At 40.4% G+C, this 20090-nt stretch overlaps 1 protein-coding gene across 1 annotated transcript in view; it reads left to right on the top strand.

The window, feature by feature from the left end:
- LRRIQ1 (leucine rich repeats and IQ motif containing 1) overlaps positions 1–20090 on the top strand; it is a 182454-nt gene that overhangs the window by 60889 nt on the left and 101475 nt on the right. The window contains exons 15-16 of the mRNA XM_084650345.1: positions 4862–5038; positions 19315–19797. Coding sequence (XP_084506471.1) covers positions 4862–5038; positions 19315–19797 — 660 coding nt within the window. The remainder of the gene's footprint in view (positions 1–4861; positions 5039–19314; positions 19798–20090) is intronic.

Raw genomic sequence — 20090 nt, 5'->3', positions numbered from 1 at the left:
GTAATTGCTATGAAATGCTTCTTAAAAAGTAGTTTTCATTTGTATAAATATTGAGAAACTAATAGATGATTAAGGACTTTTGTATGCAATGGTATGTAGGACTAGTTCTTCAGTTGTGGCTGAGATGTACACAGTATAACAGGTCGGGGGAGAGAAGCAGGCAAGGTATTAAACCTCAGGCTTCAGATTGAGCCAGTCTCAGGTGTAAAGCAGAGCAGCTTCAGGGACACTAAGGGCCATCCCAGCAGCTGAGGAATACAGGCAACCAACTGTGCACATTTTCCCTGGCCAGATCCCGTGGTCTGGGAGAGTTGTTGGGAAGCCTCTATTACAACTCTGTACTACCCCAGGATTCTTCTATAGTTGGGAAATCTTTAAGAGGCTGGATCTGCCATCTTTCTGGATGCTTTGTGGGATATGAAGCATCCAGAGTGGGCAGCAGGATCTGGCCCTATAATGTGGGGTGACGTTTGCTCTCACTATATGCTTGATGCCTTTAATGGACTTTCAGTTTTTTGCCAAGGAGTTGTATCTCACTCCTTCATTTGGGATTTGAAAACTGGCTGAAAACCCATTCCATAAATAAGCTGCATATTTTTTTCTTGGATTGGTCCAATAATATTCCATAAATCCTGTATTTTAATTTGGAGAAGGAGCCTTCTCATGGTTACTTCCTCCCCCTGTAGCATCTCCTGAAGCAGTGAGTCCTGTTGACCCCCTTTCCTACCACCTTTTATCCCCATAACAAGGGAGGGAACTGTGCTGACCCCCAGATCACCTATAGTGAAGTTTGTACTTGCATTGGGAGCAAAAACATTTTCCATAGTTAAATGTAAAGAACATCTTCATTTTAAATTTTAAATCGATATTTTGAAAACAAATGTCTATGAATGCCAGCTGGGTGGGGTGATAAGGAGTCATGCACTGCAGTCAAAGTTCCTGGTCTGTTGTAACCCAGGGTAATTGTCTCCTTTGCCATCCTCTGTCTAAATTCTCTGTCATGCTTTTTAACTGTGTTACCCCACCATAATGTAGCATAAGCCCTTGCCATTAAGTCCTCGTACTTGAACAAGGAAATACGACTCTCTCACAAATTATGCTCGCATAACTGCAAAAGATCGTTCTTAAAATTTTGAAGCACCTTAGGTCTGCGGGATTTGTTCTCATCTTTTTTTTTTTGTTCTTTTTGCCCCCTTTCTCCGTCTGTTGTTCCCTAAAGAGCCAGGTAAATAAATCCACAAACTCCCCCTTCCAAATCTTTTCCTTAACCGTTTTAGACAGATGGTTCCTGAGCCGCCAGTCTGATCCTGCATAAGATCCAGAGTTCTTTCACGTAACTTTCTGGCCTGGTAGCTTCAAGAGGAAGATGGCAGGCCTGGAATCCAACTTTTGTCTTGTACATGATAGGGCAGAATAAACTATTGGGTCAATAAGCTGTCCCTATTACTGAACTTTTTAAGTGAGCCATTTAGTTGATTCAGAGAAGCTTTAGATTGACCAGAGTAATCTAAACTGTTCTTTCCAAATAAGGGCATGTAGTATTTACTTGGGAAAGTTTTACTTATATAGAATAGCTCTAAGGATAGAAAAGAGATATTAAGCCCATTAAAAATGTCAGTATTCTGGGTTGAGATAACAAGGGAACTTTCAGATAAGATATGAGTAATGTAGTTGATTATGATTTTGACTAGGAACACTTTAAAAAAAAATTAAAAGAGCTTAGCAATTGGATCCTGGCCTCGCTTGTGTTGCTTATCAAAAGTGATATCACAAGGCGGTGGAATATATAGCAGTGTTTGAGGGTTTTTTTTTTTTTTGATTATTTAAAAAAAAATATTACTGTCATTGATAAGCCCTCTTGGAACCATAGATTGAAATATTTCTTAACTTCTTTTTTTCTTTGTTTTCCTAGTCTCTGGGACCAATCTTTCCAAGCCACAGAAATATGCTGCTAGTAATGTTCTTGTGATTTCCTACTTTTGCTGCCCACGAGCCATAGTCCCTCAAGTGCAGTACCATGTAACTGTGTATAGTAACCTTCAGTATGATCATTTCAGTGTCTGAGTCAACATTTACTTTGACATTCATTGACATTCATTTCTGTAATCATTTTTTTTTAAACTTTTCTCTCAGTTCCTTGCATCACTTCAAGCCAATTAAATACAAAACGTTATGCTCCAGTATTACCACAAGCTTCCCTAATGCAGTGACTTGCCAATTTTTACTTTATTGGTGTGATAAATTCGGGGGGAGGGTTGGTTTTTTGTTTTTGTTTTTTGCATGTGGTATATAAAGAGAGAAAAATATATACGTATATTTTCTGCAGTAGGAGATCTTTTAGCAAACTTCATATTAGTATTCAAGTGGAAAAATGTGTGCGCATTTTTTTGGAATTTGAAGCTTTCAAACAGTAGCAGAAGTAGCTGTAAATATGTGTTTATATTTAATGCATACAGGTATTTACACTACTGTTAATGAATGCAAGTACTATTAAATATTACTCTTCAGCATGTGACATTTTAGTAAAGCTCACATTTACGTTTATACTGTTTTTAATTTCTGATGTCTCATAGAACTAATTTCTTCCTCAGACATTACTCAGGAAAATGAAATTACTTCTGAATTCCTATTAACTTTAAGAACTGATACATCAGGTTCCTCTCTTAGATCATTTGACGCAATAGAGCCTTTATGATTGGACAAGAGATTCATTTATCTCAAGGATTTAAAGGATGGGACAGTATAAAATATGGATTTGTTGAATACAGCATTAACTATAACTTCAGGCAATATGTTCCAATGAACTTTACATAACCCCTTGATACCAACAAAGGAATTAGTTGTAAAATTTTCCAATCGGTTTCCTACTTTCATGTCCAGCCAGCGATAACACCGACAAAACTGAAGTACTAAGAAATTGTTTTTTAAAAATTAAACCCTAGGATCAGTCTGAGCGCTCCTAGGGGAGTGTGTTTCACTGCAGCAATGATTAATAGAGCCTCTTAAGTGACAGAATATTCACCAGGAAGTTTTCACTAAATGAAATATTGACTCAGCCCTTCACCAGGAGAAACCCAGCTGGAAAAACCAGTGTTGAGATCCCATAGCTCTAAGATACACTACTTCCAGCATTAATCAACTGGATATGGCACTTTTTAAATGTATCATTATTCAACATTGGCTCTTCACTACAAGCTCAAGGCCAGTGTATCTAAAATGATCCATTTATTTCAAGTATCTTTTAGACAGTATTACATTTGCCATAACAAGCAGGGAGTGCAGGGTAATCTTTATATCTGCGTCAAATAGCACTGCTGTTGTAAAGACTTTTGCCAATCTATGTTTTGGATAATGTAACTCAGCCATAGAAATTTGCTCGGATTTGATACTTGGCATATATGATCTCAGCTAAGTAACATTCTTTTCTTTAAATATGGGGGCAGTCAAGGAATGCTCTGGTTCTGAAGGATTATGTAATATAGTTTTAACTGACGGCAAGGGTGCCTATAACGCAGAATAGACTTTCTTTAATGTGTGGTGTTTAAATCTAAATAAAGGAAAAGTTAATTCAGACTTATTTAAAACTATTTGTGTTAAGATATAATACTTTACCAATTTAAGATTTTTTTTTTGCAGTTTGATGAATTGAAAATAAGGAATATCAAACATAATACATATTGTATTGTCCTAAACAAATATTTAAAATACCATGAGGTTTAATTGGTCAATAAGACACACACAAAAAGTGTTTTTATCATCTGTGTGCCAGATTATCCCTTACATGTGAAAGGACTGCCTAGGAAATTCATTAGCCCTCCCCACTCTGCTTTCACTGGTACAACCTCCTTTCTTCTAGGATGGACTTTGTGCTATGAAGGGCATTGTTAATCCCATAGTCTGTTAAATCAGATGTTACACATTTCTGAATATTTTTTAAAATACATCTTTTAGAAAAGTAAAAAATGAATTCCAATAGCTATCTAAGGTGTTGTTTTTTTTTTAAGGGGGGTGAATTAACCCAGTCCTGTTTTGTTTGAAGTCAGTGGGAGTTCCATTTAGGTATATACAGAATCAGGGACCTATCCCAGTGACTAGGATTGGAGCAGGAGCCATCCCTTAATTCTCATAAAAATGTGTGACTAACAACAGCACTAGAATTTGCTATAGTGCAAGCAAGTTCCATGCTATTTTCTTCTCATTCGTGACTTGCAACACCCCTGCTGTTCCACATGGACTTTCATGAGATTGCTAGTCAGGCTGAATTGTCTTGTTTTTGCTGTGTGTGTATAAATGGAGAGTGAGCTGATATTGCAATGCCATTTTCATTCACAGTCTATGCAATGTCTCCAAATGTGTCAGGTCAGCCAGTGCTGCTTTATTTTTATTTTTATGTTATTCCATCATGATATAGTTTTCTGTATTGCCTGGTAATCAGTTGCCAATGTTTCAAAACAAAACACAAAAATATTTCAGGTACTCATGGAGTTATTAATGGTAATGGATTACATCCGGGCCCTTTTGAATCAGAGATTTTTGTCACTGATTTCAGTGTGGCCAGGATTTCACCCAGCATCTATATACCTACAAAGTATTGAGAATTGCTGCAAAGAAATGATTTTTCATGTTAATTTTGTGGTTTCCATAAGAGTAAATTTTGCTAGTAATAAACCATAAATAAATATCAAATAAGGTATAGTAATTTTATGTAAACATTTTCATGTATACCAAAATGTTTAGTAAAATAACATACTTAAAGGTCAATCTCTTTATGTAGTTGTGATGGGGATTTCTAGACTTTGGATTCTAAAATGTAAGTTTTTCCATAATGCTAATAATGAATTGTTCTCTCCTCTTTTAAAAGGTGTTCCCTACTTAAAATACTTCCTAGTTTGCAATTTCTTAATGGTGAAAACCTAAATTCTCCTGCAAAGCTCTCAACTGAAAGAATCAAAGCATCAAAACCAGGAAGCTTTTTGAAATTTTGTCAAGCCCAGATTGAAGAAATTGACTTAATAAAAAAGAAGACCACTGAACAACGGTAGATATCCGAAATCTTTTTATGCAAATATAATTATTTTTGAAAGCATGCTTTTGGAAATGTTATGTCTTTAGTATACTTCCTCATTGTTTTCCTGTATTTTACTTAATTTTTTGTCTGGGAATATAAATTTATGTTAAGAATGAGAGTATATATCAGTAATTTAAACATAAAGAACATTGCAATGATGTTATAATTATCCTCAAAATAAACTTACAAAGCCAGGTCAGAGTTAAAGTTAAACTTAAGAGATCCAAACATGTCAAGGCCTTCAAACAAGTTTGAGTCTATCCTCTAAGGGCTGATTCAGTCAATACATTTTAGTATTTGTGGCCCAAGATTAGATTAAAGTGATTTTTGTTAAAGGCACATTGAGATTTTTTCCCATATTAGTTTTTCTTGGGTGTGTTGATAATACTCCAAGTGATTGGAGGTACATAGGTAAAGCTCTAAGTTTTTATAAGGGAAGACTGTGGTCTTCAAAGTCTCTCATACCTCCAGACTTGATACTGTGGTAAAATTTTGAGCAGCTGTCCTGTGGTAAATTTTTCTTAAATAAATTTATGAGATTGAGATTTTCTTGCAAGGAGATAATGTAGAAGTATGGAGATAATATCTTCCCTAGAATAACTTTAGAAAAGATAACATAAAGCAGGTAATAATGAGGCAGGTAACATTATTTAACAAAAAGAAAAGGAGTACTTGTGGCACCTTAGAGACTAACCAATTTATTTGAGCATGAGCTTTCGTGAGCTACAGCTCACTTCATCAGATGTATCACGAAATGTATCACGAGATGTAGCTCACGAAAGCTCATGCTCAAATAAATTGGTTAGTCTCTAAGGTGCCACAAGTACTCCTTTTCTTTTTGCGAATACAGACTAACACGGCTGTTACTCTGAAACCTGTCATTATTTAACAAATTAATTGGTCTTGGGCCAACCAAAAGTTTCCTGTTCGATCATTATTAATTTAGTTCTGATACATATTCCAAGAAACGGATATATCAATGCAAATAATTAATTTGTCTAGCACTGAAATGTCAAGTCCTTTTAGAAACCAAGAAGCTGGTCACTCTGTGTGTGTGTGTGTGTGTGTATGCTTGCATGTTTATTTCAAGGAATCCCTGTTGAGGTTACAGGGACAAACCATCCCGATGTGTCGAAAGAATAGTAAATATGGCAGGCGACCAGCTTGGCTTAATGGTGAAATCCTAGCGGATCTTAAGCATAAAAAAGAAGCTTACAAGAAGTGGAAAGTTGGACATATGACCAGGGAAGAGTATAAAAATATTGCTCAGGCATGTAGGAATGAAATTAGGAGGGCCAAATCGCACCTGGAGCTGCAGCTAGCGAAAGATGTTAAGAGTAACAAGAAGGGTTTCTTCAGGTATGTTGGCAACAAGAAGAAAGCCAAGGAAAGTGTGGGCTCCTTAATGAATGAGGGAGGCAACCTAGTGACAGAGGATGTGGAAAAAGCTAATGTACTCAATGCTTTTTTTGCCTCTGTCTTCACGAACAAGGTCAGCTCCCAGACTGCTGTGCTGGGCATCACAACATGGGGAATAGATGTCCAGCCCTCTGTGGAGAAAGAGGTGGTTAGGGACTATTTAGAAAAACTGGACGTGCACAAGTCCATGGGGCCAGATGAGTTGCATCCGAGAGTGCTAAAGGAACTGGCGGCTGTGATTGCAGAGCCATTGGCCATTATCTTTGAAAACTCGTGGTGAACGGGGAAAGTCCCAGATGACTGGAAAAAGGCTAATGTAGTGCCAATCTTTAAAAAAGGGAAGAAGGAGGATCCTGGGAACTACAGGCCAGTCAGCCTCACTTCAGTCCCTGGAAAAATCATGGAGCAGGTCCTCAAAGAATCAATCCTGAAGCACTTACATGAGAGGAAAGTGATCAGGAACGGTCAGCATGGATTCACCAAGGGAAGGTCATGCCTGACTAATCTAATCGCCTTCTATGATGAGATTACTGGTTCTGTGGATGAAGGGAAAGCAGTGGATGTATTGTATCTTGACTTTAGCAAAGCTTTTGACACGGTCTCCCACAGTGTTCTTGTCAGCAAGTTAAGGAAGTATGGGCTGGATGAATGCATCATAAGGTGGGTAGAAAGTTGGCTAGATTGTCGGGCTCAACGGGTAGTGATCAATGGCTCCATGTCTAGTTGGCAGCTGGTGTGAAGTGGAGTGCCCCAGGGGTCGGTCCTGGGGCCGGTTTTGTTCAATATCTTCATAAATGATCTGGAGGATGGTGTGGATTGCACTCTCAGCAAATTTGTGGATGATACTAAACTGAGAGGAGTGGTAGATACACTGGAGGGCAGGGATAGGATACAGAGGGACCTAGACAAATTGGAGGATTGGGCCAAAAGAAATCTGATGAGGTTCAATAAGGATAAGTGCAGGGTCCTGCACTTAGGACGGAAGAACCCAATGCACAGCTACAGACTAGGGACCGAATGGCTAGGCAGCAGTTCTGCGGAAAAGGACCTAGGGGTGACAGTGGACGAGAAGCTGGATATGAGTCAGCAGTGTGCCCTTGTTGCCAAGAAGGCCAATGGCATTTTGGGATGTATAAGTAGGGGCATAGCGAGCAGATCGAGGGACGTGATCGTCCCCCTCCATTCGACATTGGTGAGGCCTCATCTGGAGTACTGTGTCCAGTTTTGGGCCCCACACTACAAGAAGGATGTGGATAAATTGGAGAGAGTCCAGCGAAGGGCAACAAAAATAATTAGGGGTCTGGAACACATGAGTTATGAGGAGAGGCTGAGGGAACTGGGATTGTTTAGTCTGCAGAAAAGAAGAATGAGGGGGGATTTGATAGCTGCTTTCAACTACCTGAGAGGTAGTTCCAGAGAGGATGGTTCTAGACTATTCTTAGTGGTGGAAGAGGACAGGACAAGCAGTAATGGTCTCAAGTTGCAGTGGGGGAGGTTCAGGTTGGATATTAGAAAAAACTTTTTCACTAGGAGGGTGGTGAAACACTGGAATGCGTTGCCTAGGGAGGTGGTGGAATCTCCTTCCTTAGACGTTTTTAAGGTCAGGCTTGACAAAGCCCTGGCTGGGATGATTTAATTGGGTATGGGTCCTGCTTTTGAGCAGGGGGTTGGACTAGATGACCTCCTGAGGTCCCTTCCAACCCTGATATTCTATGATTCTATGTAAGTGTATGCATAAATAAAATGTACAGTATTTGTTAACAGGCATTCTTCTACTACATATGTTGCATAAACAGCTTTTTTCAAATTTGTTACAAGTTTATTTTTGCACAGGTTTTTTTATGTTTGCTTTATTTTGATAAGGGATCTTATTGGGGCTTTTGTGTGCTGATTAGTCTCTGGAATCACTCAGTGTTTTCATTCTTGGGCAACATCTACATTTCCAGGATGAGACCTTCATGCATTGTCTGTAGTGATTGTCCTATTCCTTACTAGGGGTTACAGATTTTGTTAACATAAAATATTTGTGATATGAATTCTGAACGGCATATTATTACAATAAGGCATCTTAAAATATCCCATATAAAATACCTATTTGTTTTTTAGCTCTTTATCGGAAACATACTTTTGTGTATATTTCATAAAATTATACCAAAATCCACGATCTGTGTTTCTCATTCCATTCATGAGTTCTTTGGTATCTTGCATAGGGATAGAGGCTTCAGTTCAGGAAAGTACTCAAGCCTGTGCTTAACTGTAAGTGGGTGAATATTTCCACTAAAGTTAATGGGACTACACGTATGCTTGAAGTTAAGTGCTTGCTTAAGTGCTTTGCTGAAACAGGCCCAGATAAATCAGGAAATTGTAAATCTTTCCAAGCCTTTCTGTGACATATTAGCAGAAAGGCTTGGAAATGTTCTGTGTCTTTTTGCAGAGATATTCTCACTTCTTCTTCAAGTGCTTGCTCATGTTGATTCCAATTAGGTATGTGTGCACTGCGTGCACAGTAAGCAGAAGGTTTTTCCCCTAGCAGTAGTCATGAGGTAAACTCAGGGGCCCGCTAGAGTCATGCTTCTATGACACTGTATATAGGGCCCTGCCGACCCACCCCCACTTCAGTTCCTTCTTACCGTCTGTGACAGTTAGCCGGAATACTTGTTCTCTCTTGCTTTGGCAAGCTTTCTCCCTAGTAGTCTTCAGACTGTTTTTTCTGTAAATAGTTAGACCAGTAGTTAGTAGTTGTAGTTAGTTTAGTCATTATATAGTTAGAATTCCAGTAGGGAATTGTTCTGGGGGTACCTCCCATTCCACTCGTCCACAAGATGCTACTCAAGGTTCAGAGGGATGAAGCCTCTGTAATATTGACAGGTTTCAGAGTAGCAGCCGTGTTCGTCTGTATTCGCAAAAAGAAAACAGTACTTGTGGCACCTTGGAGACTAACCAATTTATTTGAGCATAAGCTTTCGTGAGCTACAGATCACTTCATGATAGCTCCATGTCAGCACCTCTCTTCTGGAGCTGTCAGTGGAAACTCCAGTCACTCTACCGTTTCTCCTGGACCTGATAACACAGGACCGCTGCCGTCTTCAGCACTCCAACGTTGAATCTCTCCACTTCATGGCTTGGAAGCTCCAGGGCTAAACCCAATGGAGCTTTCTTGCTCTGATCCATTTAGGGAAGTCCTCCTTGGCTGTAAGAAACCATCTACTAAGGCCACTTACAACCCGAATGGAAGAAATTCACAATTTGGTCATCACAGAAACACACATCTTGTGCGCACTCTACAATACCTTTTATCTTGAACTTCTGCACTTGAAGCAGCAAGGGCTTTCTATTTCATCAGTAAAAGTCCACTTGGCTGACATTTCCGTCTTTTATCCAGATGTGGCAAGCCAGTCGGTCTTCACAAACCCAATAGTTGAATGCTTCCGTAAAGGACTTGAGAGGCTATACCCTCAAGTATGATAACCCATCCTTGCCTGGGACCTTAACCTGGTTCTTTCCAAAGTATTGGGGCCCCTCTTTGAGCCACTAGTGACATGTTATTTCTACCAGAAATGTTCCCTTTCATGAGAGACAGAGCAAAAAACATTTGCCAGGAGTGTATCCAAGATTAAGGTCCTAACATCTGAACATCCTTACACAGTCTTCTATAAGGGCAAGATTCAGCTTCAGCCTGCACCCGGCCTTCCTACCAAAGGTCATCTCCCAGTTTCACGTTAATCAGGACATTTTTCTTACAATCTTTTACCCCAAGCCACATGCAAACAGCCGGGAACAAAGACTTCACTCTTTGGATGTTCGCCAGGCGTCAGCCTTCTATATTGAACAGACAAAGCTGTTTCGAAAATCTACTCAGCTGTTCATCACAGTAGCAGACAGAATGAAGGGGCTCCCGGTCTCTTCTCAAATAATTTCTTCATGGATTACCTCAATTATCAGGATGTGCTACGATCTGGCGAAAGTACCTGCCCCATGCTTACAGCACGCTTCATGAGGGCGCAGGCATCTTCAGTGGCATTCCTGGCCCAGGTCCCAACCCAGGAAATTTTCAGGGCTGCGATGTGGTTTCCCTTGCATTACGCCATTACTCAGCAGGCTAGGGACAATGCAGCCTTCAGCAGAGCGGTGCTTCAATCAGTGAACCCATGAGCTCTGACCTTGCCTCTGAGTTCCTGCTTGGGAGTCACCTAATTGGAATCGACATGAGCAAGCACTCGAAGAAGAAAAAATGGTTACCTACCTTTCGTAACTGTTGAGATGTGTTGATGTGAGATGTGTTGCTCATGTCCTTTCCAAGACCCACTGTCGGAACCTCTACTCCTCTGTCGGAACAAGTCCGACAAGAAAGAACTGAAGTGGTGGCGGCTCGGCAGGGCCCTATATATGCCGCCATGGAGGTGTGATGCCAGGGGGTGCCTGAGCTGACTTGACGGGTACTGCTAGCGGAAAAACCTTCCGGCTACTGTGCATGCAACGTGCACACACCTAATTGGAATGGGCATGAGCAACACATCTTGAAGAACAACAGTTACAAAAAGGTAGGTAACTGTTTTTTTTCTATATGTGATAGTCAATATATCCTAAATGGAGTATCTATCCCAGGTGCTGGCAAACTTTTTGGCCTGAGGGCCACATTGGATTTCCGAAATTGTATGGAGGGCTGGTTAGGAAAGGCTGTACCTCCCCAAACAGCTAGGCGTGGCCTGGCCCCCCTGGGACCCTGCTCCATCCACCCTTCCCTCGCCCCTGACTGCCCCCCCCCGCCCCATCCAACCACCCCTTCTCTCATTCCTGACCGCCCCGGAATCCCTGCCCCTGACTGCCCCCCATCGCCCCATCCGCCCCCCATCGCCCCATCCACCCCCCTCCTTCCTGACTGCCCCCCTGGGACCCCTGACCCCCATTCAACCCCCCCGTTCTCCAACCTCTAACCGCCCCAAGCCCGATCCACACCCCTGCCCCCTGACCACCATCCCAAACTCCCCTGCCCTCTATCCAACCCGCCCTGCTCCCTGCCCCCTACCGCGCTGCCTGGAGCACAGGTGGCTGGCGGCGCTACAGCCATGCCACCCAAAGCACCAGGACAGGCAGCCGTGCCGCCCAGCTGGAGCCAGCCATGCTGCCGCACAGCACAGAGCACTGGGTCAGGCTGTGGCTCTGCAGCTGTGCTGCCCGGCAAGACCTCGCAGCCCCACCGCCCACAGCATTGCACTGGCAGGACAGTGAGCTGAGGCTGCGAGGGAGGGGGAACAGCAGGGGAGGGGTTGGGGGCTAGCCTCTCAGGCCAGGAGCTCAGGGGCCGGGCAGGAGGGTCCTGCAGGCCGAATGTGGCCCGCGGGCCGTAGTTTGCCCACCTCTGGTCTATCCTCTTCTGTTTCAAATTATATGTACATATTATGCGGGCTTGCAGTGGAAGAATCACCTCATCAACAGTCAACTTTGTCCTACCTTAACCACCTTTTTAACTAGTAACACCTTTCTTCTTTACTGTATGAGTTCAGTATTGGAGGCTTTTTTTTTTAACCTTTATCTGCAACAAACTCTGCAGATGAGGCCTGTAGAAGGTCCATTTAGTTTGTGTTTACACTTCATTTTGTCTGGCCATTCCTGGGTTCTAGGTCATATTGCCCTGATTACTTTTCAGGGCTCTAGTATTTAGATTTGTTCTTATTTTATGTATCCAGGTTTCTTTTTGGTTTCCAGAACATATTCACACTGCATGCTCTTATTCTTACAGCACACAGTAAGAGTTTTCACATCTTCATAGCCAGCTGTGTTTTTCATTGTGATTCTTGACTTCTGTTTTGCAGATGAAGCACTGATGCTTCCTCACCAGTTTACCACTTGAAGCGATGTCTCTTTGCTAAAAAATTTGCCTATTACTTATTTACCGTGTAGAGAACTTTATACTGTCCTCAACTGTGGATCTATAACTGGTACTTCAATAAGCAAATCACTTTCCTGCAAAGTGACTAGAGACACTTAGGACTGCTTCAGCCCTCAGTGAGGATGGGAAATATCAATTGCTGGTGTACTGGGGGAGGATACAAGAAAATTCTAAAGCTATGGCGGTTCCTGCCATAATAAAGCATTATGCACCCAAAATTTTGGATATATTTGAGAAGAGCAATTACAAGTAGATAATTCTCATGTCCAAATTTTGTTTCACAAATATTCTTTAGTTTAACTATCTTCTGTTGTCAATGATATCTGAAGGTCCTTTAAAAATTTTACCCTTAGTAATTTTTAAATTTAAACTTGTAAATTGGAAATGGATGAAATAACTCTTATGAAATTTGGTTTAAAAAAGTATTCACTTGGGTTACAAACTTGTATATTATATTTTTTGGCCCAGAGCACATTTTATGGATGATTTAAAAACGATTGAAAAGTGCACTTAAAAAAACACACACAAAAACCCCCTAAACAAAACATACCTACATAAGCCTAAACAGCACAGCTATTATACTTAAATACTGTGATACTTTCTCCAAGTTGACTGAGTTAATGTAACGTTGAATAAGAACAGACTGAAAAAAGACCAAGCTTCTTGTCTGTTTCACATCTCACTAAGTTATGAGCCCCTGTAGGTACGACCTCAGCTATGTAATCTGCCAAAAGTAATCACTGGTTGGTTCTCTAATCCATGTTTTCATATACCACTGCTGCTCAAATAAATTGTCTGTGCAGTTTCTGCTTTCAAATGCCTTGTTTTTACTGTGCTTAAGAATTATGTTTTTTAAGAATTAAATTTCTGTATTCTAATAATGCCTGTCATGTAATCTTTTGACACTTACTAATAAATAGCTATATTAAGAAACCCAACACTTCAGTTTCAGTAATAGATACTGATGGAAGTTGAAAACCTTATAAATAGTAACTATTTAAAATAGTGAAAATGACAGGAAAGCTCTGTTATAGGAATGCGAAAGAAGAAATATAAACAGTGAACTCTTTTATGTATCTGTAAGGGACTTTTGTACTTTGTAGTTGAAGAATAATGATACTTCTACATGTTTCCTCTATGCAGAATTATTTTACTACACAATTACAAATAGAATCTAATGTAATATCTTAGTGTAGAGTCTCCATATACTGTTTGTAACAACTCTCATATTTCTTTTAAACACAGAATTGTGTAATAATTCTTTATTAAAGCGACACACACTGAATACTGAAACCTGATATAATTTATGTTTGGGAAAGTAAGTCATTCTACACTATCAGGCATTATGGTGCATTATTAGTGTCTATAGTGCCAGCATTGACGAAAGGGTGCTTTTAAATATGGACTTGTAGGGTAAAGATTCAGATAAGAATAAGACATTTTTGCCAGAGCATTACTAATGCCTACATGTAGTTTTGCAAAACTGTAATCTAGCATGTTAGGCAAAGCCTTTGATGGCTTGTCAGTAATAGTAATAGTAGTAAAATCCATTTGTTCCTGGCTGAACACTGGTGACATCATAGCAAAATTTTCGGAAGCCTTTTCAGTCCATTGCTAACTTCACACATACAGCAGCTGAACTTCTAGTGGTCTGCTGCAAATCATCTATCCATTTTCTCACTGGTTGTCCTTTACTATAATGATCCATCACTATTCCTTTCATGATAACTTGTTCAAGGGTATTTTCATCTCTGTGTCTGATTTGATCAAAATACACCTCTACCCCGATATAACGCTGTCCTCGGGAGCCAAAAAATGGTACCGCGTTATAGGTGAAACTGCGTTATATCAAACTTGCTTTGATCCACTGGAGCGCGCAGCCCCGCCCCCCTGGAGCGCTGCTTTACTGCGTTATATCCGAATTCATGTTATATCAGGTCGCGTTATATCGGGATAGAGGTGTATATAAGTTTGCACCTGTTGATTTCCAAGAGCCAAATCTGCTTCTCTCTGATAATATTTCTAATGTAAGTGCTTTTCTTCTTTTCTGTCCAGGAGATGCACAAGAATCTTCACTAGTACCACATCTCAAAGGCTTCAATTTTCTTTTTGTCTGCAGCATTAGTTTCCAAGGATTCGTATCCATAAGTAACTAAGTTCACGTGGACCTTTCATGCATTTTGAGATGCCACAGTTTTTCCACATTTTCAGATAGATTCCATGGCTGAGTGATCCATCTGTAATCATGTTCCAATTTCTTTGGATCAACCTTCTTGGTTGGATATGTATGATACCCAGATAATGAAATTAATCGACAGCCTGTGCTGTACAGTTAATTGCAATGTCTGCTTGTATCCTATTTTTATTGTTCATGTCAAAATTCATGAGTATAAGTTTTTCCACTTTCAGGAATAGTATATAGTCCTCACTAACTGCTTTTACAGACTAACATTCATTGCATTGTATCAATGGTTGCATCATATCATCAGCATATCTGAGGTCAGTTAAGAAGTGTGCACCAATGGAAATCCCAGCTTCTTCCACTTTATCAAAACTGTCCAGATCTTGTCTCATAATAAATTCTGTGAACATGGGGACCGAATACACGCTACCCAATGGAAAAACACTGGCTGTTGGCTGCTGCTGCTAGCATCATGGTCTGCTGTTGATCATAGAGATTTGGAATGAGTTCAGTGGCATATTTTTAGAATTCCCATATCCTCCAGTATCCTCCAGAGACTAATATGTTGGATGGCATCAAATACTTTGGAGTAGTCAATAAAACACACAATCAATGGGTGATTCATATCACTGAAAAATGTAGGGAGTTTAGATATTCATAATTTGATCACGTCCCTCTCTGAAACTAACTTCTTGTGGTGGTAGTTCTGTTTCTATCGTTCGCTTCTTGCAATCCTGAATTATGTAGAACAGCACTTTATATGAATGTGATATTAGGGAGATGTTACAATAGCTACTGCAATCTGTTATATCCCATTTCTTTGGTAAGGACCAAAGATTCTCTTCATCCAAGTCATCCAGCCAGTTTTTAGTCATTTGTATCACAATACAAGTTTTCCGCATGAGATCAATACCATGGTCACCAATCATTTTTAACAATTCTGTTCGTAAGTTATCTACCCCTCATGCTTTCTCAGGTTTCATTTTCATAATAGTATGCACTGTTTTGGACTGATGACTGTAGGTCCGTACTCTTTTCTGTCATCCTGTATTGTAAATGGCTTTGACTGGGCATACAGATTATTACAGCAATCTCTCCAGTTGCATTTGATATAGTCACTTTCAATAACCTGCCATCATAATCTTTTATTACACTCAGTGGTGGGGAAAACTTTTTAGAAAGAAGTCTGACAACTTTGAACATACCTTTTGTATTATTACTCTTTTTACAATTTATAATCCTCACATTTTGCCCTGATGTAGTCACTTTTGTCTTGTCTGCTCTGCCTTTGAATCTGTCTGCTCAATTCCTTGTGTTCTTTCCTGAATTCCTCAGTCTTCAATCCTCTCTCTTTGACTCAGTGAAAAAATAACGCAAGATCAAACACCTTTTCAGTCAACAATGATGTGGTCCAACACTGATTTTTTTTTTTTTTAGAATGTGTGCTTTGGCAGCTTTGAGCATGATGGTTTCATTTTATTCCAAGTTCATTCAGGTTTTTCTCTTTTCACCTATGACAATGACTCAAACCTATGTAGAAATTATATAGAAGTCTTGTAGTCTTTTAATTGATTTTGAACAAGACCATACACAGTGGACCTGCCAAACAGCTTATTTTTTTCAGTTTTAATTTTATGTCTGAGGCTAAGAGTTGATGGTCTGACCGGCAGTTTGCATTCAGGAAAGTCTTCGTCCATTGGCCACTCAATCGCAATCATCCCTGTATCATTACATAATCAGTTTTGTTCTTTGTCACTCTGTCACGTGACCTCAATATATAAACATCTAGGATGGTGGCGGAAAATGGTGTTTGTAATGACCAGATGATTAGAGCAGCAGAATTTGACTAAGTGCCTGTAGCGGAGTGTAGCCATTCCGCTCCTCCCTAGAAGGGCTTAAAGCAGTCCGGGAGAGGGCTGTGGGAGAGAAAAGCAGGGCTGATGGGGAAAGCAGCCACAGCTGTAGCCAGTGCAATCTGGGCCCAGCTGGCCCTTATAAGAGGGCAGTGGGCCAGAAGCTGAGACAGCCTCTCTCTAGAGGTTGAGAGGGAGGGCCCTGACTGCTGGGATCTGAGCAGCGTACCTGTGGGTGGAGCAGGGATGGGGAAAGGCCAGAGGATCTGGGGAATTCTGGCCTGAGAAACCCCCAGGCTGCAGGCCTTGATGAAGACCTAGGAAAAGGGTACTGGGCAGCCCAAGGGTAGGCAGAAGCAGCAGGTCCAGACCCTCCTTGCCGATGATGAATGACAATTATACTGCAGTCTGCCTCAGGAAGTGGGGGCTAGATGGTGACTGGCAGTAGCCATATACTGAGGCGAGGTGGGGATAGAGGGTGGGGGTTCCTTGGGGGGTGAGGAGGGAGACCCAGATCTGTGGGGGTGCTGCCAGGGGGCAGCAGAAGGCGCTCTGGAGGCTGGAAACGCTAATTCCCTGGACAACCAGCAGGAGGCGCCACAGGGATGTGTCCCACCCGCCACAGTGCCTTCCTCTCTCATTTTTCAAACCCAGACCATTGTTTCCCATTCCTTCCTTAAGAGAGTTTACAGCTCCTACTTTCACGTTCAGGTTTCCAGTTACAAGGGTGCAGTCTTTGCTTGGTGTTTTAATGAGTGTCAATAGTAGTATTGTCCGTAAATTCTGACTCAGTGAGTGGAATGGAAATTTCTGACAGCCAATCTGAAATTCAAAAATAAGTGGTGGATATGAGATTGTTTATTAATGGTATCACTTTTTCTAGTAATGTTGTCATTGTTACATTTATTGGCATTTCTGAACTTCAGAAATTATGAGGGCTGTTGCATAATGTTTGGGTTGCAACACATGTAGAAATTTCAGATTGTCAGTGAACTTTTACTAGATGGATTCAACAAGGAATGTAACAAGCATTAATATTACCACTCTTCCCCCCCCCCTTTTTTTGGCCAAATGGTATTAAGATATGTTTAAGTAGTTTGTGAGATATGATGAAAATAATCTGGCTTAGACTGGCATTTTCAGAAGAAGTTGCACTGGTGATGGTCTCAAACATAGTGTCTATTGTTGAGCTGATAGCATTTAGCCCATCATAATCAACAAACTTCTTTGATGCAGTATATCTTGCAGCATTTGGGAAATGCAATTCCAACCTTTTGGCATGTTTTCAATAGATCTATCTTCTTCTAAACCTTAACAATATTTCTTTCATTTTCAGACATGTCAACCTTTTTCCTGTGTTGAAGTCAGCAGGTGCAGGTGTAATTTATCTTAGTTCCTCAAGCAAATGTACAGCACTGTTGGTTTTAATAAATCTTCATAGATAAAGTGCTGCCATTGTTTTGGAATTTTTTTAACAAGAAAGAGAAATGCTGCCTAATGGGCAACAAGACTCTCAAGTTGTTTGGCCCATGTATCTGCAGTAAGTTATCTGGTTCTAGTGCATATACCTAATTTCTATTAAACCGGTTTTATGCTGGTGAAGCTCCCTTTGAGTCAATAGAATCAAACTGGTGAAAATAATCAGGCTGCCTTTCTAGCATGGCCTGACTCAGTTTCCAACATTTCATACGTTTGGTAGAAATACAGTAGAGGAATGTTCATATAAGGAAAATCAGTGTGTGGCTTTTTACATAGCCAGGCACTACGAAAGCCTTGTCTTTCGATAAGAAAATACGGCAAGTGTACTGCTTTCATTCTTCTGCGACAGTTGCAGGTCTCAATTCTGCCAGATCCTGTACAGGAGCCTTCTAGGTTTCCACTTCTCTTGTGCCACTGACCCCAGACATATTTATTGACTAATGCTTTGCATTCGTTCTATGTAAGTGACGATCAGCAAGACATACTCCTCTGTCTGCAGTACCTGGTTATTATATGCACTTACTCCTCCTATTCATGTAAGGGCTACAACACATAGCCATACTTAGTGGAGAGAGGAAAGGAAAGTAGGACTATGGACCCAGCAGCCAAACAGGAAGGCAAGTGCCCTGCGTGCCTCATTTCCTCTTATGTTCCTTCCTCTACTCTAAGCTGATTATCATGCCTTAGTGCATTTAAACCTACCAGTCACAAACCAGCAAAAATCCATGAAAACTTCACCAGCAGTCAGCTATGGAAGTGGGAGGCCACTGAGTAATTCTTTGAAACCAGCAAGCTGGTGGAGAATGGTAACCTGCCATAGTATTTTATTGTTGCATTTCTCCATTTTTTAATAGTCTTTTTATTCTCTTTTAGACCCTCACTAGACATTGAGGCTTGTTGGTTGGAGTCTGAGTTTTGTTAAGTTCTGCTCTAGATTCAGAAATATGTAGTACCATCTTTACTTTGTCTTGCTTAGTTCCTATTTTAGAATAGATTCGTAAGGTTATTGGTGTAAGTAAAATAGACTCAAATCCTCCAGAATTTGCTGCACTATGTGCTCCTAACCACACTAAAATTTTCAGTGAAATAGATACCCCAGTACGTATTTCAAACCTAAAGTCTGAAAACAGAGAAAAAATAATTTTCTAATCAAGCTACTGGCTTAGTAAAATAAACAAACTAATGTGTGTTAGTGTATTCAAGATATTGGAAAAATAAAGAGGGGGAAAGAAACCATTTAAGAATATCATAAATTAGCAATTAAAGCAGGAGTCATTTAGTACTCAGTGTTCACAATGTTATGTGTGTGCTAAACTCATCCAATACGTGGCTTATGTACATTAGAAAATAAAGGCATGCTTGATTTAAAAATATAATTCCAATTGTCTGAAATAAATGTAACTGCATTTTTATCTTTCTTCAGAAATGCTTCTGCCTTGGATGCTGCACAGAGTCAGTGCTGGTATTTTAAGGAGCTGATGAAACTTAGTAATGAACACCGATGTGCACATGAATATGGAGACCTAAACATCGCTGACAGAGATGAACCAGAAGCACAGCAAGATCATTTGAAGCAAACAGCCACCGACAGGCTACAGCAAAATAACCTCTTTATCGCTGGTGCAAAGGAAAATAAGCAGGGCTTGTTGAATCCTTCTGAAAGATGGATTACTACATGCCACATTCAGCCTATGTTCATTAACTCTTCCGTACCTGTGCCTCAAAAAAAAAGTAATCAAGAGCACAAAATAAAGAAGAAGAGTACTGAATGTTGCATCAGTCACAAAGGGGAGCACAAAGATAACAGAAAAATATCAACCCCCAAAAGAAGAAACACATTCAGAGAGACAGTCATTGCAAGTAATGAGGGAGAGAATCTCCAATATGTTGAGAACAGTGTGGAAAAGTAAGATATAAATGTCAAATATTTGCCATAAAAACCCAGTTCCATTTCTGCATAAATGTAATGTGGAAAGTTAGTTTTCAAAATAGTTTCCAATGGGATACAAACTTACAACTATTATGTTCTATTAAGGGCTTGTCTACACAGCAAGTTACTGTGCTGTGAATCTACGGCGCACTAGTTTGCCATGCAGCAGCATCCTGGGTGGACCACAGTGAAAGTCCTGGAGTGTGGCTTAGCATTCTTCTACTTCAAAGTGCAGTATGCTATATATTACACACAGGCTTTCTGTGCCG

The sequence above is a fragment of the Lepidochelys olivacea genome (assembly GCF_965140295.1).
Source record: "Lepidochelys olivacea isolate rLepOli2 genome assembly, chromosome: 1".
Classification (NCBI taxonomy): Eukaryota; Metazoa; Chordata; order Testudines; family Cheloniidae; genus Lepidochelys; species Lepidochelys olivacea.
This window is presented reverse-complemented; position numbering and strand designations above follow the sequence as displayed.